The sequence below is a fragment of the Pempheris klunzingeri genome, chromosome 6, assembly GCF_042242105.1.
Source record: "Pempheris klunzingeri isolate RE-2024b chromosome 6, fPemKlu1.hap1, whole genome shotgun sequence".
NCBI classification, from domain to species: domain Eukaryota; kingdom Metazoa; phylum Chordata; class Actinopteri; order Acropomatiformes; family Pempheridae; genus Pempheris; species Pempheris klunzingeri.
Genome location: NC_092017.1, coordinates 14,158,374 through 14,182,648, shown reverse-complemented (window position 1 = coordinate 14,182,648; position 24,275 = coordinate 14,158,374). Strand labels below are relative to the sequence as shown.

At 44.2% G+C, this 24,275-nt stretch overlaps 1 protein-coding gene across 4 annotated transcripts; it reads left to right on the top strand.

The window, feature by feature from the left end:
* The first annotated feature begins 713 nt into the window (after positions 1-713).
* abl2 (c-abl oncogene 2, non-receptor tyrosine kinase) lies at positions 714-23,990 on the top strand. 4 transcript variants are annotated; one of them, XM_070831737.1, is made up of 11 exons: positions 714-1,320; positions 13,441-13,602; positions 16,381-16,676; positions 16,858-17,130; positions 17,382-17,466; positions 17,633-17,810; positions 17,952-18,136; positions 18,243-18,395; positions 18,580-18,669; positions 18,916-19,098; positions 21,115-23,990. In XM_070831737.1, exons 1-11 carry the CDS (start codon positions 1,104-1,106, stop codon positions 22,941-22,943), a joined length of 3,651 nt encoding a protein of 1,216 aa, XP_070687838.1. In that variant the 5' UTR covers positions 714-1,103; the 3' UTR covers positions 22,944-23,990. The 4 variants fall into 4 exon arrangements, with proteins under 4 accessions (XP_070687838.1, XP_070687837.1, XP_070687840.1 ...); XM_070831736.1 differs by having other exon boundaries at positions 13,438-13,602; XM_070831739.1 differs by lacking the exon at positions 714-1,320 and adding an exon at positions 12,928-13,097.
* Positions 23,991-24,275: the final 285 nt, after the last annotated feature.

The following is a 24,275-nucleotide window of genomic DNA, read 5'->3' as shown; positions in this document are numbered from 1 at the left end:
AGTATGTTCAATTTTCAGATGTAGACAAATGTCTGATACAATAATTAAAGGCACGTCAAAGTTTAAGAACTAAGAAGAATAAAAAATGAAGTATGTCCCCTGTACCTCATTTCTTCAACTGTATCTTTTATGAATGTTGTATATAAAAAGTGTTGTACATGATGGTCATGTATTTAGAGTTCATTTGCACATATAAGAATAGATGAGTAAAGTACTAAAAAGGACTTCAGTAACTATTTACACGTTTGCACAGACTACTGAAATGTTTTGCACATTTTGCTTTGATTTCAGTGCTTCATCTATCTAGTGCTATTGAATGCCTGTCTGGCATCTGCAGGGCTGGTATGTACTTTTCTTTTCAATGAAAAACCAGTCTTATTGACATAATTACAGGCCATATCATCTCACAATTTTATGGCACATAAATATCAACCCATTGAATCACTCTTTAAATCACCACTCTGCATTTGCCTGACAAAGCAAAAGCGTCTTAGTGATTTTTTTTTTTTTTTAGGGGTTTCTGCATTTTTCTTAAGGACTGTGGCATCAGACAGCCCACGCCAGACTTCCCAGCCTGCTGGTACCGGTGCTCGGGGTTGTTTGGACCCGGTTGGTGTCGGTGCTGTGGAGGTGGAGGATGACGGTGACAGGGGATCGCGGCGAACCCCCCGCCTTGTGCAACACATCCTCTATTCTGCGGTAAAGATGGCGGCGTCAGAGGGGGCGCGTAGCGGCCGGACAACGGCAAAACGGTGCTGAAAAGCTCCAGATTTGACCGAATCTCTATCGTCTGGTACCGTCAATATCTGCTCAGATACCACCTGGATCACCGGAATAGAGACAATCGCTGTCACACGCCGGGGTTGTGATTTTATTGTTAAAGGCAGGGTGGGTGGGTTTCACTGATAGCGGCTAACGCTAGCTAACAGGCTAACCAGGCGAGCTAACACGGGCTAGTTAGCGTTAGCTCGGTGAAGAAGAGCGGGGAGGGGATTGAGGAAGACTATTCGGGCCAGGCCGCTCCAGCCAGGGGGAATGTGAACCAGAGGTGCGCGGGGGGTTTGCTTGCTTTGTCCCAAACGTCCTTACGCCAAACTACCGGGATGGGACAGCAGGTAGGCCGCGTCGGTGAGGGCACATCGACCGGACTCCAGCCACCACAGCCCCACGCGTCCCAACCGCACCAAGGGAAGGGGAACCGGGGCAGCGGCGCCGGGAGGAGACCCCGAGAGCCCGGCAGTAGTACCGGGACACCGCCAGGCAGGACTGCTGCAGTCAACGTGCCTGACCCAGGGATCAATATATTCACGCTGCATTCAGGTAAGGAGATAACCATATTAATCAATCAAGGAGCAGTGGGTGACGGTGGAGGAGTCCGGATTTACTTTGATGTCTGTTTGCTAGCTGAGTTCATGCTAGTTTGACAACGACGCGTTAGCGGAAATAGCCATGCCATCCAATCTTAGCTTTCCATGTCCCATCCATTTTACTGTGTGTGTTAATTTGTCCATTGTCTGTGTTTACAGACAGGAGGCCGTTTATTGAGAGGATGGATATCTTAATCATTCAGATACAGCAGTATGATGGAGGATACATGTATATGTGTGTGTATGTGCTGCATGTGACCTAATGGTCCCCAAAGGAGAGACATTGTTTTTGAAAAGAGGGGAGAGTCTGCAGCCTAAGGGTCATGACTGCTGGGTAGCCAGTTATGTTTTCCTCTAAGGCCCCTCTGTGTGATTCTTGGTTTGGTAAACAGTGATTCTTGCCTCCGGTGGTTGAGTAGCAATTCCACTCCATTAACTCACTATAGCAGCCACCACAGGCTCACATTACAATACCTAGTGGTTTTCACATGCTCACTTACATCCTCTGTCTGATAATGGATACTGTTACAACACACTCAGCAAGCTGACTGCACAGTTTGATCCAGTGGGAAATCCTGTGTGAACTATTTAAGTCACCTTCTGTCATTGTATGATTATGCTCAAGCAGACATCAAAGTTTAAAGATATGTGATTGCATTTTAATATGCTAATGTCTATCCCATCGCACGATCAGTGATTTCATTAGGTAACTCATGTAATACAGGCTAAGCAGTCATGTATATGAAAAGACGCCCACAAAACAGAGGTGTGGCAGTTGCCTCCCATCACCCATGTTCCTGCCTCAGAGCAACAGCCAGGCATTGATACTGTTATCTGCCCTGTGAGTCATGGAGAAATCACCCAGCAGTAACCCCTACATGCCCTAGATGGCCTGCCTCCTTCCTCTCAGCCTTTTCCCCTTAGGCAGGATCCCTCAGTGGCTGAAATGGGCTTACAAGTAATAGAGATGACGGGATGGCGTGCATAATGTCATTATCATTATCATCATCTTTATAATGTATTTTATTCATATTAGGCTTTTCTTATAGCTCAAATGTGCTTTTCACTGAAAGCCAGAAAGCGCCCACACATGGTCTACCCTCAGCGCTCTCTCTCTCTCTCTCTCTCTCTCTCTCTCTCTCTCTCTCTCTCTCTCTCTGCGCTCCGGGTGTAAACCTGGTGGGATATTTGATATCTGTCTAACTGCAGTTGGCTTCTCCCCCGTGTGTGTCCTCCTGTGAATGTTCACTTCCCATGCGCTGCATAGATGTAAAACTACTGGCATAACCTTCTTAGTTTCCACTGATGCCCCAGACCTAACTTCCTCACGCCACTGCAGTGAGGAAGGACACAGAGAAGGTACACGCTTTTAGGAAATGGAACACGTTTTCAATTCCTGGCTGGCACATCTCAAAAGTAACCCTCCCCGGCTTGAAGTACATACACAGACAGACAGACCTACTAAGTGCAGCACCACTCAGTGTCTGCACTGTTGTGTTCTCTGCGATGTCAGGGCAGGAGTGGCCTTTTTATAGCAGCCAGGATGCAGTCACATAGCCACTCTGCAGAGAGACTGCTACTCTTCAAAGCACACAATAATAGAACAAAGACTCTTAAGTGAGGAAGCTTGGGACTGTGCACTCAGTCTGCCACTGACTATCAAAGTGCCCTTTTTCTGGTAGTCTGTCTGTGTGATAATGATGCAGCATTATCTTACACGTCTTTTGTGGGTGAAATTTGAACTTGATTTGTGTTTGAAGGAGGCTATTTTTATTGTTAGATAGCCTGTTTATTTAAATTATCAATAAATCACAAGTACTAACGAGCCCAAATTGATGTGTTCAGTTGCTTATTAAGTATGACCAGAATCCACAAAATGTACTATGATGTATGACAACAAAATATATAAGCAATTCGCTCCTTGAATTGCTAATCATGTATCTGCAGTTTTTTATTGGATAAATTACTACAAAGAATCAGACAAATTTTCTGTCATTTGATTAATCTGTACAGCAATTGCATTGATTGAATTGATAAGACCGCTAGGTTTGTCTGTTGATTTGACAATGACATCGTGTGACCGGGTCTTATCAAGAGGAAGTTAAGATAAGATAAACTTTATTGATCCTGTGCAGGGAAATTGAAGCACCACAGCAGCAAAAGGAAGCAGAAGAACAGATGTATAGTGTAGTTGTGAGTCAGCCAGTGGGACAAGCTGCTGCTTTGAAAGCAGATCTAATTCAGTGTGTGTTTTAATGTCTTTTAGTATTTGTGTTTTCATTGGCAGAATGAGTCTCTCCTACTTAAAGCTATCAGAGGTCCACATGTTGAAGTAGTTTTACTAATCCAGCTTCATATCCTCTTTATAACAGACTTGCATACTTTGGAGTCTAAGTGATGCCTTCTTGGTCTGTAATTGAAAGGTGCCAGTCTATGAGGAATGCGTTTTTGTCTGTTGAAGTCATGCCTGTTTGCCACTGCCTTTCTTGAATGAGTATCAGTGGGTATCATAAATGCAAATGCTTCCTCTAATAAATAAATAAAGAAAAGTCTAAGTCTAGAGTTTCAATCAGTGTGCCCGATCAGCTGAGTCATTTTAGGGGGACAAACAAGAGGCTGGAGGCCATTGGTGTGAATTGGCAGTTAAATGCCTGGCCCAGTGCCCTCTACCTCCCCTCTCTCTTCATGTCTCTCCCCTCAGTGGTAGTGATTGTGTTTTTTTTTTTTCCCCAACATGAGTAGATTCCGGCTTTAGGCTGTCTTTCTCTGTCCTCACTTTAGACAAGGTAAGTCAGCTCCTGTCCTCTGCTCAGGTGTGCAGTACTTCTCCTGAGCTCATGATTAATTTAGCATCCTTTTCTCCCAACAAGACCATGTTTACCCCTCTAGACAGACAGACCAGCTAGAAATCACTGAGCTAAACAAGGACAGACAGGGAGCAAACCGCCTCTGTGCTGATTCGAAGGGAGCAGGCCAGACAGCCACCTCTAAGGGTATTGGTTGAAGTGCAGTATTGGTGAATCAGTGGCTGCAACATATTGATGGTTCCACCCCTTTAGCTTCGTCCGGAGTTCAGAGATCTCCATCTCTGCAGTGGGTTCGTCTGACACCCATACTGCAGTGAGGAGAGCTCTTTCAGTGGGATGAACCTGCTGTCGTTAATGAGGCCATTGCAAGATTGCACTACAATAGTTTCCTTTTCAGGCTTTGCTACTTTCACATTTCTTATATTTTGACTTGCTTAAATGAAACTTATATCTTGTTTGTAAAAAAGCTTGTGTTGGTCGGCCTGATTGGTGTATTTACAGTGTAAAGGTCTTGTAATGATGCTTCTGAAGATTCTTTTTATAAACTCAACAAAGCAATAGGATAATTTATTTTTACTCTAAACAGATCACAGAAATTGGGGCAGACAAGTTCACTGGAATATGTTTTGGCATCAGTACTGATGGTGAATATAGAGCCAGCTGTACCTAAAGTGCAGTGCTGGTAAAGCTGCCCAGAGGAGAAAAGAGATGCCTGGATCTAGGATCCAAGGACCTAAGCTGATTTGCATCATGGCTGAAATTAGATTAGAGACAAATCCACTTTTCTGTGGAGTCTACGTGCTAAAACCCCAACAACCAGGATAAGTCGCACAGCAGTTTGTACAATATCTGGGGAAAATCTAGTTGCAGACACTGCAGTGTCTGTGGGTGAGATTTAAATAGGCTTTAAAAGATAATATCGTGGAGTAAAGATGATTTGTTGATAAAAACTAGTTAGCCAGTCCTAGTGACTGCTGTTAACCACTAGGAGGAGCCAAGGCCACACCTCCTCTGGGTGGAACTGGCTAGAAATTAGAGCAAAACTGACTGAAAAGTCTGATTGTCTCAGAGTTGGGTATAACCGTGATTAGATGGATGTGTTTGTAGAAGCATAGCAGAAACACAGAGGATAATTTTAACACAATATGGTTTATAACTGAAGAACGATTGTGCACTCTGTAATGGTTGCGTGTTAAATAATTTATGTCTCTGTGCCTTCGTCCTCATCCCAAGCCTGCCCTGTTCCACATCTGACTGCCAAGCCTCTTTATCCCCCCAGCCTGAGTCTCTGCTATTAGTTGACCAGCTCTGCCTGTCTAGAACCCTTGTCTTTGTTGAACGCTGGCTGTTGTGATGGGCCTCAATCCCAAATCTATCTAAGAAGAGTTCTGCCATTAAAAGTCAGTAATTTACCATGTAATTACTGGAGATTTTAAAAAGTTAAACAGAGCTGCCTTTTGTTTTTCTTTCCTGTCTTTTTGTATTGTTGTGACTGTGTGTTTCTCTACCCAAACTCCCACTTACAGCCTTGAGCCTTTGCATCTGCTACCAGTCAACCCTCTGTAGTTCCCAAAACCACAGTCCTAGTTTTTATTCCTTGGCTTCGGCTCTCTGCAGCTTATATCATTAAAGAGTGAGGATTAATCAGAACAGTGAGCGATTGGGTGTGCAGATGGTGAAGCCATCCCTTGCATCTGTCGGTTTAAAAACACCAAATGTTTTAAACTTTGTGGTGAGGTCTAGCCAAAACGTTGCAGTGGCTCCTTGTTTAATCACTAGTTTTCACTCTTAAGCTGCAATGGTGCAGCAGGGAAAAAATGAGATATGGGGTAGGAAAGGGGGGCAGTCCCTGTGCCATGCCTGTTAAGCACTGATTCGCTTCCAGCATCAGTCCTCTGTTGCTGGCACTATCACTGCTGCTTATCTTCCTGGTTGCAGGCTGGAGACTTGGCTGGAAATGCACACTTGCACACACTTGGTGTAAACACCCCCACATGCATGCTCATGCATATACACGTTCACACACACACGGTGTCTGTTTCCGTCTGTCCTTGTCAGTGAAGTTCTAATGTGGTGCAGCTCTTTTTGAGGATTATCTAGCATGTCCTACTCCTTCAGTGTAATCGCCCACCAGCTGACCAGTCAGTCAGAAATCCTTAATCTGGGCACCCCGAGGTGCTGCTTTTTGATTCATGTGATTATTCTTAGAAGAGACGGCTGAGAGTTGTTGATTTTTACATGGCTTTACGTCATTTGCTCGACGAAGGATTGCAAATTGCTTTTCAGCCTCGGTTAATTTGTTTCAAATAATTAATAACTCTCTCACTCGGCTGCTCCACTGTCATGTTATGTGTGTTATCATTTCATTAGATGAATAATGCAGTTAATCCACTTTGAATTTGAAACAATATGTGTAAGATGAGTAGAAAAACGACATAATTGAGGCACATATGTTGAACGTGGGTGCATTTAGCTGGTTTGTCAGCTTGAGGCATCTCTGCTATCTGACTAAGCACAGTGGAGGTAAAATATTCTGTTTGGGCTCCGGTCATTTATTTAAAGAGTAATTGTAAAGCAGCTTAAATGTACACCCTCGCAGAGATTAACCACACCACACATAGATTAGCTCTTCAGACATTAGGATTAGTCTGTGGGTGCTTCTGTAAACCCACACTGTAAAAGAAGAAGAAAATCAAACAGGAGGCAGCAAGGAGAGTGTCTTTTTTTAGGCTTTGGAAAGATCTGCTGTGCTGAACACACCTTTTTACCTGTTGGAAGATTGCAACATAACCCTTCAGCCAGACATTTTGTCATTTCATCACACACACACACACACACACACACACACACACACACACACAGTGCATGATGTATTGCACAAGAGCTGGCAGATCTGCAGTGAGGGCAGTGCTCTGACACTTGCTGTAGTCATGTCAACTTAACATTTCCATTCAGTGTACCATTGTGTGAATTTATGGCTTCTGATAATTGAACAATAAGAATCCAAAGGCATGTCTTTTTTTAAATTTTACTTTAGACAGACTGAAGGATATTTTAAACACCCTGCTTTCTGCACTAAACAGGTTAGAGAGCATGGATGACTTCAGGTTAACTACTGTGAAATATAATAAGTCTATTAAAATATATAATTGGCCTTAGCTTGTCAAGCTGCATTTGCCATATTCGCCATCCGTGTGAAGCAGATCACTGTATAGTGGATGAGGAGTTTGTTTCAATTCATCATATGCCACTCATCCTCTTTACTGTCACATAAAGGAGCACTTAGCTTTGCTGCCAGCACACCTAAAGGGAAGCACTTAGAGCCCATTATTAACCCATGACAAGCCCTGAGAGGGACAGGGCAGGGCACGGCAGGGTTAGCTGTTGGTTAGAGCGCCATTCTCCTCCATTCCAGTGTGATCTACTGGCCCTTAGGCCCAGACTGGCGTTTGTCCGCTCCCTAATTGGTGTATGTTCACATAGACAGCAGGCATGATTGCCACACAGACAGCTGAATAGGCAACATCCACATGCGCTCCCTGTAGCGGCCTGTATGTGAGTGTGTAATTACTTACTCAGAGGTTTGTGACACCAGGATGTGTTAAACGCAGGGGTCTGGTTGAGGGACTTGTGAATCTGCCTGTGTGAACGCGTGAACCGTGAGCACAAGACAAGCACATCCATGTATGTGGTTAATAAGTGTATACTGCTGAGGAGCTGATCAAGTGTTTCAGACTGGTTTCAGAAAGCAGAAGTGTTTTCATACGATACATTTCTAGTTCTCATAAACAAGGGAATATCTTCCTTAGCCAGTACACACACACACACACACACACACACACACACACACACACACACACACACACTTGTGATGTGGCATTAATGAGGCTATTGTCCTTTGTCCAGTCCTCATGAACAACAACTGACTCTCCTCTCTTCTCTCCAGCCATGGAGTACTCCTCTAACTGTAGATGGATTGCTCATAAATGCTCTAGTGACACATTACAAACAAGCATGTTCAACTGATAGATGTAAATATTGATTAATCTTGATCCATGACTACTCTATAAATGTCTTAGAATAAAAAATTCTTCATAAATTAGGACAACAGTCATGTGCCAAAACGTTTTCAACATGCAGTGTAGTTCCCATCGACGATTCATAAATGCTGTATTGAAAGCTTTAAGAAAAGTACTGTATTTTATAGGGTGTCCATATTTCTGTTTGTATCCTACTCAGTAGTGTTAATACCTCATTTCTCCTAGTTGAATAATATATAGGGCTGCAACTAATGATTGTTTTTATTACTAACTGATCTGTTGTTTATTATCTTGATTAGCTGGTTAGTGTTTGGCTCTCCTGTTTGGTCCACAAAACATCTGAAAAATGTCCATCACAATAACCTAGACATCTTCAAATGTCTTGTTTAACCGACTAAAAATCCATAACCCAAACATATTCAGTTTACAAAGATATAAATCCGAGAGAAGTAGAAAATCAGAGACATTTGTGAACCTGAAGCCATCATCTTTTGCTTATCAAAATAGTTGTGGATTAATTTTCTTTCAGTTTTTTAATCATTGTAACTCTGATACTATATTTCTGTTTCTCTACATCAAAATTGTACTACTGTCTACATTGATACACTCATCACCAATTTCATATGAGCCTGCAAGAGGGATCACTTGTTATTTGCAGTTTCTTCCATTTTTTTTTCTTGATCAAGGTTTCTTGATCTGATCTGATTCAAGGGTAAAGAAGGGTTAAAGGTTATTACACTGTACAGACTGTAAAGCCATCGAGCACAGAGCGATTCTGGGCTAAATGAATAATCCTGATTTCACTTGTGTCCTCGTCTTTCCTTAATGTTGAAATATCTCACAGTGACTGATCAAGTCTTAAAATGGTCCCTTACATCTCAATTGGCGATATTACGAATGTTCATATTTTTATGTTTGTGAGACAGTTTGAACAAGGAAAGATAATAAAATAAATGCTTTTACAGGGTTACTACATACAATAGATCATTTTAAACCAGTCCCTCAGGCTCTAGCCTTTGTCGACATGTATGACTCTTGTATTCTTCACCTTTTCTGTGACTGAGTCTGCCACAGGATCTGATCTGGCCTGTCCTATAGGCTTATGTAATGTCTTGTGTACGTGGGTGTCATCCGCGGCGTTGTCTCAGGTTTTTGTTGGAGCTTCCTGCAGGCAGCCAGTCGTCTGTCTCCTCAACACCATCACTATGTGCTCTGCGAAGTTATTTCTGGATGTCATGCTGCTATGTTTTGTTCTCCAGCAGCTAAAAATACACACTTACCTCGCTGGTCATGGGCTTTAGATGCGACCTGTATTGTTTTTGATTAGGGCGTGTTATTGTTATTGTGTTGTGTGTTTAATACTTTGGCACAAGGTGCTGGGTTTTTGGAGTGAAAGCTTTATAGACACATGGAGGCACAACCTCTCATACAAACAGCTGCAGGGGAAGCAGCAGGGTTATGGGACAGCCAAGGAGATAGTCTCACCATTGATGTGTGTCTACATGTTGTGTGTGTGTGTGTGTGTGTGTGTACACGTGTGCCTTAGGGCCAGGGTCACCTCTGTCCCAGCTGTCTTCGGGGGCGCAGGCTTGGCGTGCCCCTCAGACTTGCAAATACCCTCTCTGCGCCGCTCAAGACAAAGCCGTAGTTTCTTCAGAACGCACATGTGCTACACTTCACAGCACACACACACTGAGGCACCCGGACGGGCACACGACATACCCCACGCGGACCAACTGCTCCCTCAATCAAACAATTCAGCACATGAGGTTTGAGCTGGGCCAAGTGGAACAGCATCTTGCTTTTCGCCTGGCATAAGATGGATTTAAAAGCAATTTAAGACATATGATCAACTTAATGAAACTGGATCTTGCTATGAAAACAATTTGATGTAATTAGGTTATTTGATTTGAGCCTGGGAATACTTGACCAGCAAGTAATTGAGTTTCTTTTTGTGTCTTATTGTTTGTCCGGGGTGCCAGGAATTCAGGTTTTTTCAATCGAGACCTTTGACAAATGTCTATGGCATAATATCTTTATTTCATTAAAAACATTCCTGAGAAGAGTGATGTGATATGTAGCTGTGTAAGAGGAGCAGCTCTGACAGTTGGCTCAGTCTGGCTACAGCAGTTGCAGTCGTGCACATCTACACACACACACACACACACACACGCACACAGAGGAAAAGTGAGGGTCAATAGGATCCTCCTCCCCCTCCTCCCCCCCACTCCCCCCAAAAGGGGAACAAGACCAGCCATCTGCTGTCGGTCACAGCGCTGTCCAGGCCTCACACACTCCCACACCGCACATATGCACACACATGGACACACGTCACATTCAGCTCAACTTTCCTCCATACCGTACACCCTGCCCTACCCCCCAACCTCTGTATATACATGCCCCTCTTTACCACACGCCTTTCTCGCTCCCTCTCTCTGCCACATTTTGCCATCCCCTTACAGGGCATTAAACCGCAGAGAACATCAGTCATGGATGTCCGTGCTCTCCAGATGGACCTTGGAAACCTGGATTCCCTTAGGCCACATCAAAGCTAGGAGGGGGTTCCCAGCAGGAGGCTGCCAGTCACTAGTGTAACTTCAGAAGTTTAGGTGGTTTGATTCAAGGACAGCGTGGGTAAATACTCCATCTGGGGGGTCTCCATCTCTTTCCGATTGCTTCAAGCACAGCATTTGTACTCCCACAGTGAAGGAGATGGTTTAGAGAAGTAGCTCGTGTTCCTTAGTTGTTTTTTTTTTTGCCAGGAGAATGAACACTTGTGCTCTTCAGTCTCCACCATCTGAGTCAGTCGAGCTTTAAAACAACTGTTCAGAGTCGGCCCAGCGGATTGAGAAAACCACAGCGTTTTTTTGGATACTGGGACTGGTAGCTGGCCAGACCAGGGCAGAAGATGTACTGGGAACTGTGGCTGAGCCAGATCACGGCTAGTGCTGCGCTGCAGTGTATGCTGGTCCAAAACAAAGGTGGGCGAGCCTTGTGTGTACATGTGAAAGCATAGTGAACAGACTAGACAATAGAAAAATAGCTAAATTGTTTGATAAAGGAGAAAGATATGAGAATGTTGATTTGAACAAAGCTCTGTTCTGCTCTCATCTTAAGGGATGGTATGTGTCTACCACGGGGTGTAGACGATGGACACATTGTGTTCATATAGTACTTTGCATGGATCAGTTGAATATTTAGCATCGTCATTCTCACCGACTTACAGTCTGATAATTGAAAACCTTGTCTGGCATCTAACATTTCTCAAGTTTGTGTTATGAAAGTAAGTGAAAGTTTGTGAACTTCTGAGCTGCGGGTCTGTTCCCACATTAGCTGGTCCTAGAGTCTGCTGTGAAACAGCTGACTGAAACTCAGTCGTTGTTTCACACCAGTTTCCTTTTACTTTTGTAGCATGACATTGCTCTTGTATTTGTTAGTGTGGTTGGTTGTTTACTAGACCTAAGATTTATAGCTACATTAGCATTTGATACTAAATATCTTGTCATGTTGTCTTAAATTAATGTATTCTCTTCATTCATTGTGAAATGAAAAAAAAGGAAAATAATTTCCTCACGTCTCTGACAATTACATCTACACCAAGTATTTTTTAATTTGATTCAAGTTTTTTTTTTTTAGAAATGCAGATGTCTTTTCCACCTCATTGACGTCAATTGTTGCGACTATAGAACAGGTACTAAAGTATTCATGCATCACCTCTGTTAACACCTTTGCTGAAACCTGGCCTTGGCGATACTGAAACCTGTGTTCACAGTATTACTTTCAGTGTTTCATTTATTCAAATCAGGCTGATGACATATGGGGGAGTGCCAGAATATGCCGGTCTGTGGCCCAGGATGGTGTCGAGCTGGTCATACCACTTGTTAGTATGCCGGTCAGACCCACTGCGACTGTTGAAGTCCTTCAGCTTCTTAAAATCTTGCATAAGTTTCTTCAACTTTTCAGGAATTTGCCTCGGCGTGCGCCCTACATTTAGCTCCGCCAGCTTATGTGTACAAGTCATATAGCCACTATCTTGAAATAATACAGCCAGATATACTCTGTCATCATTTTGGGATTTGCATTGATTTCCCTGTCGTTTCTCAATAGATTTCCTCATATGGACAAAATATCAACACTCAGTATAACACAAACCTCACAATACACCATAAACAGCTCTCAAAACAACCATGAAAAACATGTTCAATGAAAATTGTGCCGTTGTTGTGGATTACATTAAATTGTGTGTACATTTTAGACACATGAAAATGAATTTAAACACCAAATCTGTGATATTTCTGTAAAGATTGCAGTTGGGGCTTGCTGTCGGCAGAGTAAATAGGTTAGGCCTTGCGAATCTTCTCAGGGCATTGTTTATATGTAAAGTTAAGAGGAAGAAAAAACATGCTATGTGATGATTTTTCCATTTTTAAGTTGCTTCCATTGAAGTTGCTTCATTCTCTGTCCCTCCCTTTCACCACCCTCCTCTCCCACTCGCTCAGCAGCTGTCCAGACATGCAGTGACTTTGGCAGCAGCTGTTGAGCACAGTACATGTGCATCATTGTGTGGGTGTGTGTTATGTAGCTATGGTACTCACTGCATCCTGCGAACAGAGAGAATCCTTCCTATCCCAGAGTTGTAGCTCCTCCTTCTTGATATCCGTATATACACACTTACAAAAAATCTCCCACCTCAGAACTTACCTGGCTCCGGCAGGCCTCTGTGTGCAGCCAGCGATAACAGTGTTCTTCAGAGGGTGGACTGGTTAAAGTAATGCCTTTGAGGTGTCTGCAGGCAAGCAGCAGCTTTGAGGAAGAGTGGACGGCTCTCAGTGGCCATCATCTCCACACGGGGTTTAGGCCGAGGAAACCGAATGGACAGACAGGTAGAAGATCTGTGAAATGAACTCTTCGGATGATGAAGAATCTGGACCATTTGGTTAGAGGAGATTAGTTTTATCACTCAGCTACCCTGCCACACCAGTGCTTTTTGCCTCAAGACAGTACTGGAATAGGACAGATGTTTGTGATGGGTGTCTTCTAAGTGACATAAAGAAAAAGCGTTGTAATGTTTCCCTGAGTTTTATTGTATATTGTGCATGCTATGATTTGTTTTCCACAATTATTCACCTGTGCAAATAATGTTGCATTCTTGGTCACATTTTGTTTTCTAGTCTCATAATTTATCTTCTCTCTCCCTGACCCTTGCTCCTCATCTTCCTCCAGAAGCTCTCCACCGGCCGTTCGGCCTCGACTCAACGGCACTGACGGAGGCAGTGCGCTGGAGCTCCAAGGAGAACCTACTGGGGGCGGCCGAGAGCGACCCCAACCTCTTCGTTGCACTTTATGACTTTGTTGCCAGCGGAGACAACACACTCAGCATCACTAAAGGTAAACAATGGTCTGATTATGACGTTTTTTTTCTCTGATTCAGTGTAGATTAATTACAATAACTGATCATGTGTATGTTATCCCAGACCTCAGAACTGATTTTACAAAAAAGATTTCACGTCATGTGCTGAAACAGGACCTGAAAGACTTGTCCCCCTCTACGTTCTTTCCATGCATCATCACTGAAGGTTGCTACTTAGGAACATAATGTTACTCCACACCTTCCAACACTGTTGACATTTGTTGCAACAGAACAGAGTGATTTCCTTTGGTGTAGCTAAGAGTCATCAGTAATCTCCTCAAGGCAATGCCTGGGATTGGCAGGTGAGCAACTCCTAGAAAGAATGGGTTATGAGTTAAAGTATAGTTATGCCAGAGGAATGTGGTTGTCAATAGAGCTTAAACAACCGTCACTTTAATTTCACCCTGTCCTAACAACAGCAGGTATGTGACTGCCAGCCCAAAGCTTTCTTTGTCACTTTCCCACACAACCCACAGCCCTCTTTCACACTATACCTTAATTATTTTCACCACCTGTCAGCCAAGTGCTTTTAATGCTTTATTATCCATTAGTCCAACTGTTGAAAAATCATATGGCAGCTTGTAACAAGGAAATTATATCTGAAATCTGTACAAACAGCATGACTAAAATACCTATTATGCTATTATGTTTTCATATTTCTTACTCCTCTCTTATGAGACACACTTTTTCTTCAGTGAGCAGCAGTTAACCATCAACCAGCTCTAGAGTAATGAGTTTAAAATATCCTGAAAAATATTATCCAGTCAGGCTTGTGTTCCCGACCGAACTAAAACATTAAACGTGGCAGAGTGTGTTAATTATCCATCATTTTAAGACTTCCACGGCAGCTGCCTGGGATGGAAATGATGTTTAGACCCTGACTCATGGAGTGAATCTGAGATTGCTGCCCACATGCATGCAAGCACATGTGCACTCCGAGGCTCCACTGCACTTTTCCTATCTGACCCGCTCTGTGCTGTGGCACGTGGAAACACCCAAGCATGCCTCTAATGCTGCGTTAATATGGAATACGTTCAACTGTGATAATAACAGGTGGATGAGCACAGCGGGCAGAGGCTGATCACAGAGAGGGACTTAGTAGGCCTGTGTCTGGGGCTAAGCACAGTCTCCTGTCCGTGCCAGGCCAAACCAGGCTAGGCCAGACCAAAGCCCTGCTTTAGCCACACATTGCTCCCAGGGAGAGTCCGTCAGTGTTTCCACTCCCACAAAACTTACAGAAACAGAAGACAGACACAGAGGAGACTGATGGATTGGTGGGCTGGATGTGGATAACCATCTCTGTTTAATGTTGTCCTGTGGATTGGTAGCAGAGAGTGTCTTCTTTTAGGAGCTAGGCGGCAGCTCTGGTTAGTGGTTATAGGTTAGTGAGCCATGGTTCTCTTACTGACCAGACTCACTGTGGCTGCTGAAGTTAAGTGTCTGCCATTTCTCTTGGCCTGAAGCTTCATTCTAAAAACCTGCAGTCACTTCATTCATTTATATGAGCTGAGTCTGACGGCGGCTCAGGGACATTAAAAAAAACATGTAACCTGGCTCAGCTTTTGCTGCAACGCAATTCGTTGTTGTTCGGCAAGGTGCTGCTGTGATGACCCGGAACACACATTCCTCGGGGATAACTTTGTAATTGGACCGGCGAACTTATACTGTTTTACTTCAAACGAAAGCTCGAATAGTTATTGGCGTGATGATTTTTGTGATTGTTGTAAAATCCTGTCTGAGTTTTATAAACCACTGTTTTGTGATTTGGCAGCTGATAAGCCTTTAGATGCATTAATCTATTATTCCACCTGGGTAAGATTTAATTGTCTCACCAGTATCTGAAACAACACGCCTACACAAACACAGTCCCTTGCATTCTTTTAATGCAGGATTGTTTTCAATCTAAACGCTCGCTGAATGGTAGCATACCATGGAGTCATTAGAGCTACTAAAAGAATTCATTAAAAGGATACTTTGTATGTAGAACTTTGTGTCTGAGTGGAGGGACAGATAAAGACGGCTGTCAACAGGATGTAAAGGCCGTGTAGAAAATGTGTGGTGGACGTGCAGACGTAGATAGACTGATAATTCCACCTCCCTCCCCTGGGCCTTTTTGCCAAACCATCACTCCTGGCCACTGATTGCACTCTTCTATCTTCCGCTTTTCTTTCTGCGATCCTGCAGCAGACTGGCGGGACTGATCACTGCTTCATTCAGTGTTGTTTGTTTTACTGATGGGTCCCTCCCTCCTCCAGTCTCCTCCAGCACATCGGCCGCTCTGCTCACTCATGTCTCCTGCACTTGACGTCAGAGACCGACAGATACAGACAACAGACCAAGTCATTACATGCCTGGTTTTGCCTAGCTCTCTATGACAGATATGCACTTCCCTCAGTCCTATCATTGTTCCATAGCTTTTGATGTAGTTTAAGGGAGAGGCACGTTGTTTCCATGACTCGTCTCTCCTTCTTATGCATGCGTATGTATTAAGGCATTATGAGCAACACTGAGACCTGATGACATATTTCTTTCTATGTCGTGTCTCTCTAAGGAATATGAAAGCTGAACAAATGAAATTGTGTAATCAACATCAGATATTTTATTAAAATCACAAGTTCCTTGTTTTTAAACTCATAACTGGAGAATTTTTATCTTCACATTTAAATCTTTGACATTTCTCAAAATGGATTGCAAAAGCCATGTTAATCCTTTTAACCACCTGGCCAAGTCTTACATGTGTCCCCTCCTATGTCCAGGTGAGAAGCTGCGTGTGCTGGGCTACAACCAGAATGGAGAGTGGAGTGAAGTGCGCTCTAAGAACGGCCAGGGTTGGGTGCCTTCCAACTACATCACGCCAGTCAACAGCCTAGAGAAGCATAGCTGGTACCATGGGCCCGTGTCACGCAGCGCCGCAGAGTACCTGCTCTCATCTCTCATCAATGGCAGTTTCCTGGTCCGGGAAAGCGAGAGCAGCCCCGGACAGCTGTCAATTTCTCTCCGCTATGAGGGGAGAGTCTACCACTACCGGATCAACACAGCCTCTGATGGCAAGGTAGAGTTTAGTAGAGCGAAGTAAGAGTTTTAGGAAGAGTGACAGTTCAGTTGTGTGGCTCTGTTTGCTGTAGCTGGTGGTAGGACTTGGACAACATTTACTAACTGTCTCTCTCTTTATCCTTTCCTCTTTTCCTGTGTCCTCACCCACCTCGATGCTGCCTCCTTCCCCTCCGCCTCAGGTGTATGTTACGTCTGAGAGTCGTTTTGCCACCCTGGCCGAGCTAGTCCACCACCACTCCACCGTAGCAGACGGCCTGGTCACCACGCTGCACTACCCAGCACCCAAATGTAACAAGCCCACAGTGTACGGTGTGTCACCCATCCATGACAAGTGGGAGATGGAGCGCACAGACATCACCATGAAGCACAAACTGGGAGGAGGCCAATATGGTGAGGTGTACGTGGGAGTGTGGAAAAAGTACAACCTCACGGTGGCTGTCAAAACACTCAAGGTAAGAAGGCCCTCTTCTAATCAGAAAAAGCCGATTGTAAAGGGGAAAAAATCCTGTTTTTGATGGTTATTGTCTCAGCCTTTTATCTGTGTGTGATTGGGCTTTGGCAAAACAATAGTTATATACCGCCACCTGCAGGTGGACTTTGGTACTACATGTGATTATCACTTTGTTATAGGTTCCCAACTGCCATGTTTGTCCAACCCACCAATATTATCCCTCTGTCCTTTCCTTTTTGCGTTTCATGACAGGAAGACACCATGGAAGTTGAAGAGTTTCTGAAAGAGGCAGCAGTTATGAAGGAGGTTAAACACCCAAACCTCGTTCAGCTACTAGGTCAGTATTTGTAACACTGATCTGGTTTGTTTTCATTTTGTGTGTGAATGGATCACTTTGTCTCTTCAAATCCAGTTCATGCAACATTTACTTTACTTCACTTTGCAGACACGTTCTCTCTTAGTGGTTGTTTGCGTCTGTATTCTAACTGCCGCCTCTCCCACAGGTGTGTGTACGCTGGAGCCGCCGTTCTACATCGTGACAGAGTACATGCCGCATGGCAACCTACTGGACTACTTGAGAGATTGTGACAAAGAGGAGGTGAATGCTGTGGTGCTGCTCTACATGGCCACACAGATCTCCTCTGCCATGGAATATCTGGAGAAGAAGAACTTCATACACAGGTGAGGGGACAGTTTAGGTGTATGTGTATGACATATGATGGACAAATATTCAAGGCATGCATGTAGAAAGTAGTCTAATTCTCTCTCTTTTCCACCTTGATTTCCCTTCTTCCTCTCCGTCTCCCCCTCTTCCTCTCTCAGGGACCTTGCTGCGAGGAACTGTCTGGTCGGGGAGAATCATGTCGTGAAGGTTGCAGACTTCGGCCTGAGCAGGTTGATGACTGGTGACACCTATACTGCCCATGCTGGGGCCAAGTTTCCCATCAAATGGACTGCACCAGAGAGCCTTGCATACAACACCTTCTCCATCAAGTCTGATGTCTGGGGTGAGCAATAAACAGGCAAACATTCATATTAAATTTAGAATTTTCTGTCCTGTAGTTCATTTTCAATGTGCTAATGTTTGATTCTCTGCAAATGTCTTCTTTACAGCATTTGGAGTGCTGCTATGGGAAATTGCCACCTATGGCATGTCTCCATACCCTGGCATCGATCTGTCTCAGGTCTATGACCTGTTAGAGAAAGGTTACCGCATGGAACAGCCCGAGGGATGCCCACCCAAAGTCTATGAACTGATGAGAGCATGTGAGTAATAGTTATCTGCCTTTTACTTATTCACCAGGTGGTTAGTCTTTCCTAAATTTATGTCAGATCTTTGTCACGTCACAGTTTGCCGCATCCCCTTCTATACTGTTATTATAAGATGAAAAAAAGGTGTCAAATACAGTACTTTTATTGTAAAGTGCCGTTTCCTCTTTCTCTGTACCAGGCTGGCAGTGGAGCCCATTGGACCGACCTTCGTTTGCCGAGATCCACCAAGCTTTTGAAACAATGTTCCACGACTCCAGCATCTCTGAAGGTACAGTAACATTTATCTTATCCTTAACTTATGCTTTAGTCAACTTTTGTGAAGCTCGTACCAGCTTCCATGAGGTTTCTAACATAGCTGCACTGCTTAAGCTGAACAGGCAAAGTGGACCTCATATCACGAGCTGAACTGCCTGTTTGATTTAGCCTCTTTGAGAAAAATAAATATATGTGTGCTGGTTTGAATTTGGATTATGTTGCCTGACGATAAGTTGTCATCTTTTTTTGTACATTGCAGAGGTAGCAGAGGAGCTCTGTAAGACGGCCTCCTCCGGTCACTGCGGACCACTGCACTCTTTCAGTCACGACATGCCCCTGTTGCCTTCCAAATCTCGCACACTCCACAAGCACACAGAAAACAAGGAAAACATTGAGGGTGGACTCGACGGGCGATCTGAACATGGCACGCACAGTCACTCAGGTACAGCCAGACATGCCCACCTTATCACCAACCAGGCAGATGCACCACATTATGTTTCTGCGGGTGTGCCAGAGCACACCAGTTCACAGAATACTCTGCAGCGCCGTCAAGCCCGCCGCCTGAAAAGAAGGGCCGTAATTTTTCTTAACAACTGACCGCCAGTGCCAGCATCTGTCTGGTAATCCGGTCGATCATCCAGTGGTGTCAAGGCAGCTCTGCCGGCACAGCCTCATATAGTTACTACATATAGACCTAGACTGTTTAAGTATTTTAGAATTTTAGTAAGAAGTATTTGATTTTTTTAAGGTTTCTGGGTTTTTTTTCTGCCATTAAAACTTGAGTTATCATATCCATGTCACCCAAGATGCTGAGGATAAAAGTGAGACATTATAATAGAACCATAAAATATTAATATACTCTCAAATTAAGGACTGCCACTATATTTCCATATAACATTCCTCCATTTTCCCAAAGAACATGATCATAGTAGGCGGAGTCGACATCTGTTATACTGATTCTTCATTCGTCCTGTGGTCATTAGTTTTACTGTCATTTCCACTCCCAGAACACATTAATTCCATGCACAGGATATATAACATATTTAAAATTATTTAAATTTTAAAAGATTTCGGTCTCCTCGAGCATTAAAGATATGGGTTCAGCTCATCTTTCATGTGCTGCATGGGGTCAGTCTAACACATATAATAGATATAAATATATAAAATTATATCATGTAGTTATCTACATATTCAACTGTTCCTTGTCTCTGACACATACAGATAGTTGGATATTTGCTCTATTTCTTATCTGTGCTATAATGAATTCTGTGTTTGTGTGTCTTATTTGTTGTATTACTGCCATTACTATACCCCAACCAATATCTCAACATCATGTATTAACACTTGCTAACCCTAATATTAAATTTCCATAATGTTGTCTGTCGTTTGTCTTGTCTCATTTGAGTTTTTTCTTGTTTGTTTATTTTTCATTTAAAATAAAATTTTGTTTCCGTTGTGTGTTTACCTGATGTGTAAAGAAGACAGTCTTTCCCTGTCTTTGTCTGTGTCTCCTGTTTTTATAACGTCTGCTGCCACTAAGGCCATTTCTTTTTTAGCTTTTATGTTTTGGTCAATGAACATAAGCCTTTGCCAATAAAGTGAACAGTGGCTTTCATTAAGCCATAAATCCAATAAAAGTTGTCATGCAAACATGCAGTGTCACTAAGCACAAGACAACACTCTCAGAAAACAAAACCAAGTGTACATTTTATAATAACGAACCGAACTGCATCTTTTTACTTTATGCTCTTGTCTAATTAGTTGTGTCAATGTCTCTCATTTGTATGCCTTTATATTTACATGTAAATGCTATTGATGATGAAAGAACATGTCATGGAAGAAATGCTGTGTGTGAATCCACTATTAGTGCCCTCATTCACTTCACATAACTGTTGTAGTTATATATAACCTTTTGGAGAAGGGGGGTGCGGCTCCTCCATTAGTCTTAATTCGTTGCCTTGTCAGAGGAACTTGCACATTCTGTATTGATTTAAATGCAACAGCCCTCCAAGTGATGGGTTGGGCAGTTTCTGTTTAGCGTGCGTTATCATCAAGTCCCAGAAGTGTATTCATCATCCTGTCTTTTACAAAAACAACTTCATTGAATCATTGAATTAATGTGTGTGTAGGCACTTGACTGGCATGGGCTCAGAAGTTTCCATCCCTTTTCCTGAATGCTTTTTCCTTACTCATGAGTCCCCAAGGAGGAGAGAACAGCTTAGAGAGAGGGAATGGTCCGTCTTATCACAACAGCACACAGCTGTCTGATGCAATGAGTGACATTAATAAATAGGCAAGCATATTGAGAGACTAAAATAATTCAGAGTAGTGTTTTTCAAAAAGTTACCCATTTCTTGTAAGTTATGAAGCAGCTTTTAAGCAAAGATAGAAGTCTTCCTGCTGAGTTCAGACCAGCTTTATTCTATTGTTTTAATCCAGTCCTCTCTTCTCTCTGCAGGCTGGGCTTCTACTTTGTTCGGAGGGGATGGCCGATCAAGCAGCTCCCCGGCTCTTCCCAGAAAACAGCAGCCTCGAGATAAGTCTCCCGGCAGCCTTCTGGACGATACACAGGATATGGGCACATTTACACGAGACCGCAAGACTGGCTTCTTTAGCTCCTTCATAAAAAAGAAGTCATCCTCTTCTTCCTCCTCATCCTCTCAGCTCCAACAGAACCTCCCAACGCCACCCAAGAGAAGCAGTTCTTTCCGGGAGATGGAAACACAGCCTCACAAAAAATACGAGCCTACCGCTGATTTCAGCGCTCCCCCTCCCCTGCCCCAGTCAGACAGCATCGGTGGCTTCTCTGCCTCTCCCTCTCACTCCCATGGGGAACCCACCCAGGGTCAGTCGCGCTGCTGTGGGGCAGCTTTTGGACAGAAACCCTCTGGTGGGGGCCTCGGTTCTCAGCTGACGAGTGGCAGCAGTTGGGGTGGACTGGCTGGTTTTTTCACCCCCAGACTCATCAAAAAGACCCTGGGGCTACGGGCAGGAAAAACAACCTCTTCAGAGGAGGGTGGAAGTATAGCTGGAGGACCTAAACCCTTCCCTAGGTCCAATTCTACCTCCTCGATGTCTGCCGGGCTGCCAGACCTGGAGCGTATGGCTCTGACTTTACCCAGGAACCGCAGTGCTAAGCCTCCTCTAGAGAGGACTGCCTCCACAACCTCCCAGCCAGAGAATGGGGCTGCACGGCCCTCAGAAACTCTGCTGAGGAGGATGGATGAGGGGACCGCACAGATCAGGGAAAGGCCAAAAGCCAAGCTACTACCCCGGGGCACTACTGTTGGGGTGAGGGCACCAGGGGTTGGGGGGGAGGCGGGGGAATCGGACAGTCTTTCTCGGGTCAGGGAGGGTAGAGAGGAGAGTGGGGGGGGGCTGGACAGGCAGCAGAGTTGGTCATCTCCCTCTAAGACTTCTAGTTCGAGTGCTTCATCAGCTGCAGCAGGTGCAGCAACTCACAACCACAAAGTCCCGGTCCTGATCTCCCCCACGCTGAAGCACAGCCCAGCTGATGTGCACCTGGTCGGGCTAGACTCTCAGGGGAACCGCTTCAAACTGCTGTCTGAGCACCAAGCAGACCGAGACAGGCCGCGACTCGTAAAACCCAAGTGTGCTCCTCCTCCGCCTCCCACTCTGCGCAGCCTGCAACACTCCTACAGTGGCGACGGAGAGGAGCAGGTAGGAGGAGCACCTGTGGAAGTAAACGGAGACACATTAAAAGGTCACAGGTCAGGGCGAATGTCAGGAGGAGCGACGACGGGCAGACCGTCAGTGCCACCACCACAAGTGCCTCCTGTATCTTCCTCCTCCTTTTCCTCATCTTGCTCAGCCACCACCAACACGACTCCCACCAAAATGGCCAACGGAGCCACCACCACCGCCTCCTCTCACACAGCACCGTCTGCCGGTTCCAAAGTCGCCCTTCGGCGAACCAGGCAGCAAGCGGAGAGGGTTCCCCTAGAGCGGGTTAGTCGCGAGGCCCTGCTGGAGTGTGCTGAGTGCCTGAGGAGCGCCCTCCACGCTAGCTCCGAAAGCCCCGCCAGCAGCCAGGTGCTGGACGCTGGCCACCAGCTGCTAGACTACTGCTCAGGTTATGTGGACTGCATCCCTCAGATGAGGAACAAATTTGCCTTCCGAGAGGCAGTGGGGAAGCTGGAGCTCAGCCTGCAGGAACTGAGGGCCTCGTCCTCGGGGGGTGGAGGGCTGAGCAGTGTAGGGCCCAACACTGTACTGGACAACCTGCACAGCTGTATTAAAGAGATTAGTGACGTAGTACAGAGGTAGCTACTGTGACACCCATCGTCACTTCTACCTACCAGACAGATTGCTTATATTCCCTTTTTTTTATGTTTCTGGTTCTTTTGACAGCTTTTTGGGGACGAAATGAGAAGAATCTCTTAAGTACCTCAGAGAAATCACTACAAAATGTAATTTTTTTTTTAATTGTTTACAAACAACAGTTTCATAAAATGCCAGTGTGGACACTAATTTTGCTCTGACCTGTACATATTGAGAAATGTTTATACCAAACTAAATGTGGTTTGAGTCACACCATGAAATGTTTAGCCCCGCGTCTCCACCAGGCCTTGATAAAGGCCTCTTTGTTAAATGAATGTCGAGTGTATCAGCTGTGTGTAGCCAGCCCAGAGAGTAGGTCTAAAACTCACTCTGCTTATCTGTCAGTCTGCCACATACTGAGCGAGAATGACGGCGGTTGTGTCCAGTGTTACCGAGAATACTAGACAACTGTTTTCACTGACTAAGCTGGAACAGTGTTTCACAAATGAGTGAATCATCAGTTGGGTGTACTGTGGTTCACAGTAGAGTATTTTGCTCAGTGTCTGGGGAGCTGAGTGACCATAAGCCATTTTTTTAAAAGCCATTGTATTCTCAAGGATTGGAAACAAAATCATTGTAAGGATTCAGCATGATTCATGGGTTTGAGGTCTCAATTTGACACTTTAATTTTGTCAGCAGATGCTTTGCAGTCGTTTCTCATGTTCATTTCATGACAAATGTGGTGAAATTATAAATCTCTCCCTTTTTGGTGACCGATTAAAGCCTTGTTTTTGAGAAGAATCTTAATGAACTGTTTTGACGCTGACATTCCCACGTGTCCACACAAGGTGAAGACAGTTTAGTGGGACTGAAGGGATGACTTACATCTTTGAAACTCGTGCATTTGAGAAGCTTGTAAATAAGCTCAAATGAAACGTGAAGTTTTACATTTCAGTAATACCAAATACAGGCTTATCAAATCTAAAAACAAAAGATTTATATGAATCTCTATTTTCTTTATTCCCCACAATACTAAAACATGATGAATGAATGAATGGACGTGGGGTGTTTTTATCATATGCACAGCATTTGTCTTCGCTTCAGTGATGTGACTGATGTTCACACATAAACACCGTGCCACATTAATGGGGACAATCCCCAGTTCCCTAAAGCATTTCAATATTTATCTCCAGTTATTCTTGCACAATACATTTCTTCCTTGTATGATGGAGCATGAAAGAGTGGAGTGAGAGCACAGGGTAGCGCATGAGCAGGTGAACTGGGACAGTATTTCTATAAGTGTCCTTCTGAGTATGGACATTGCTGGATTCCCTGTAG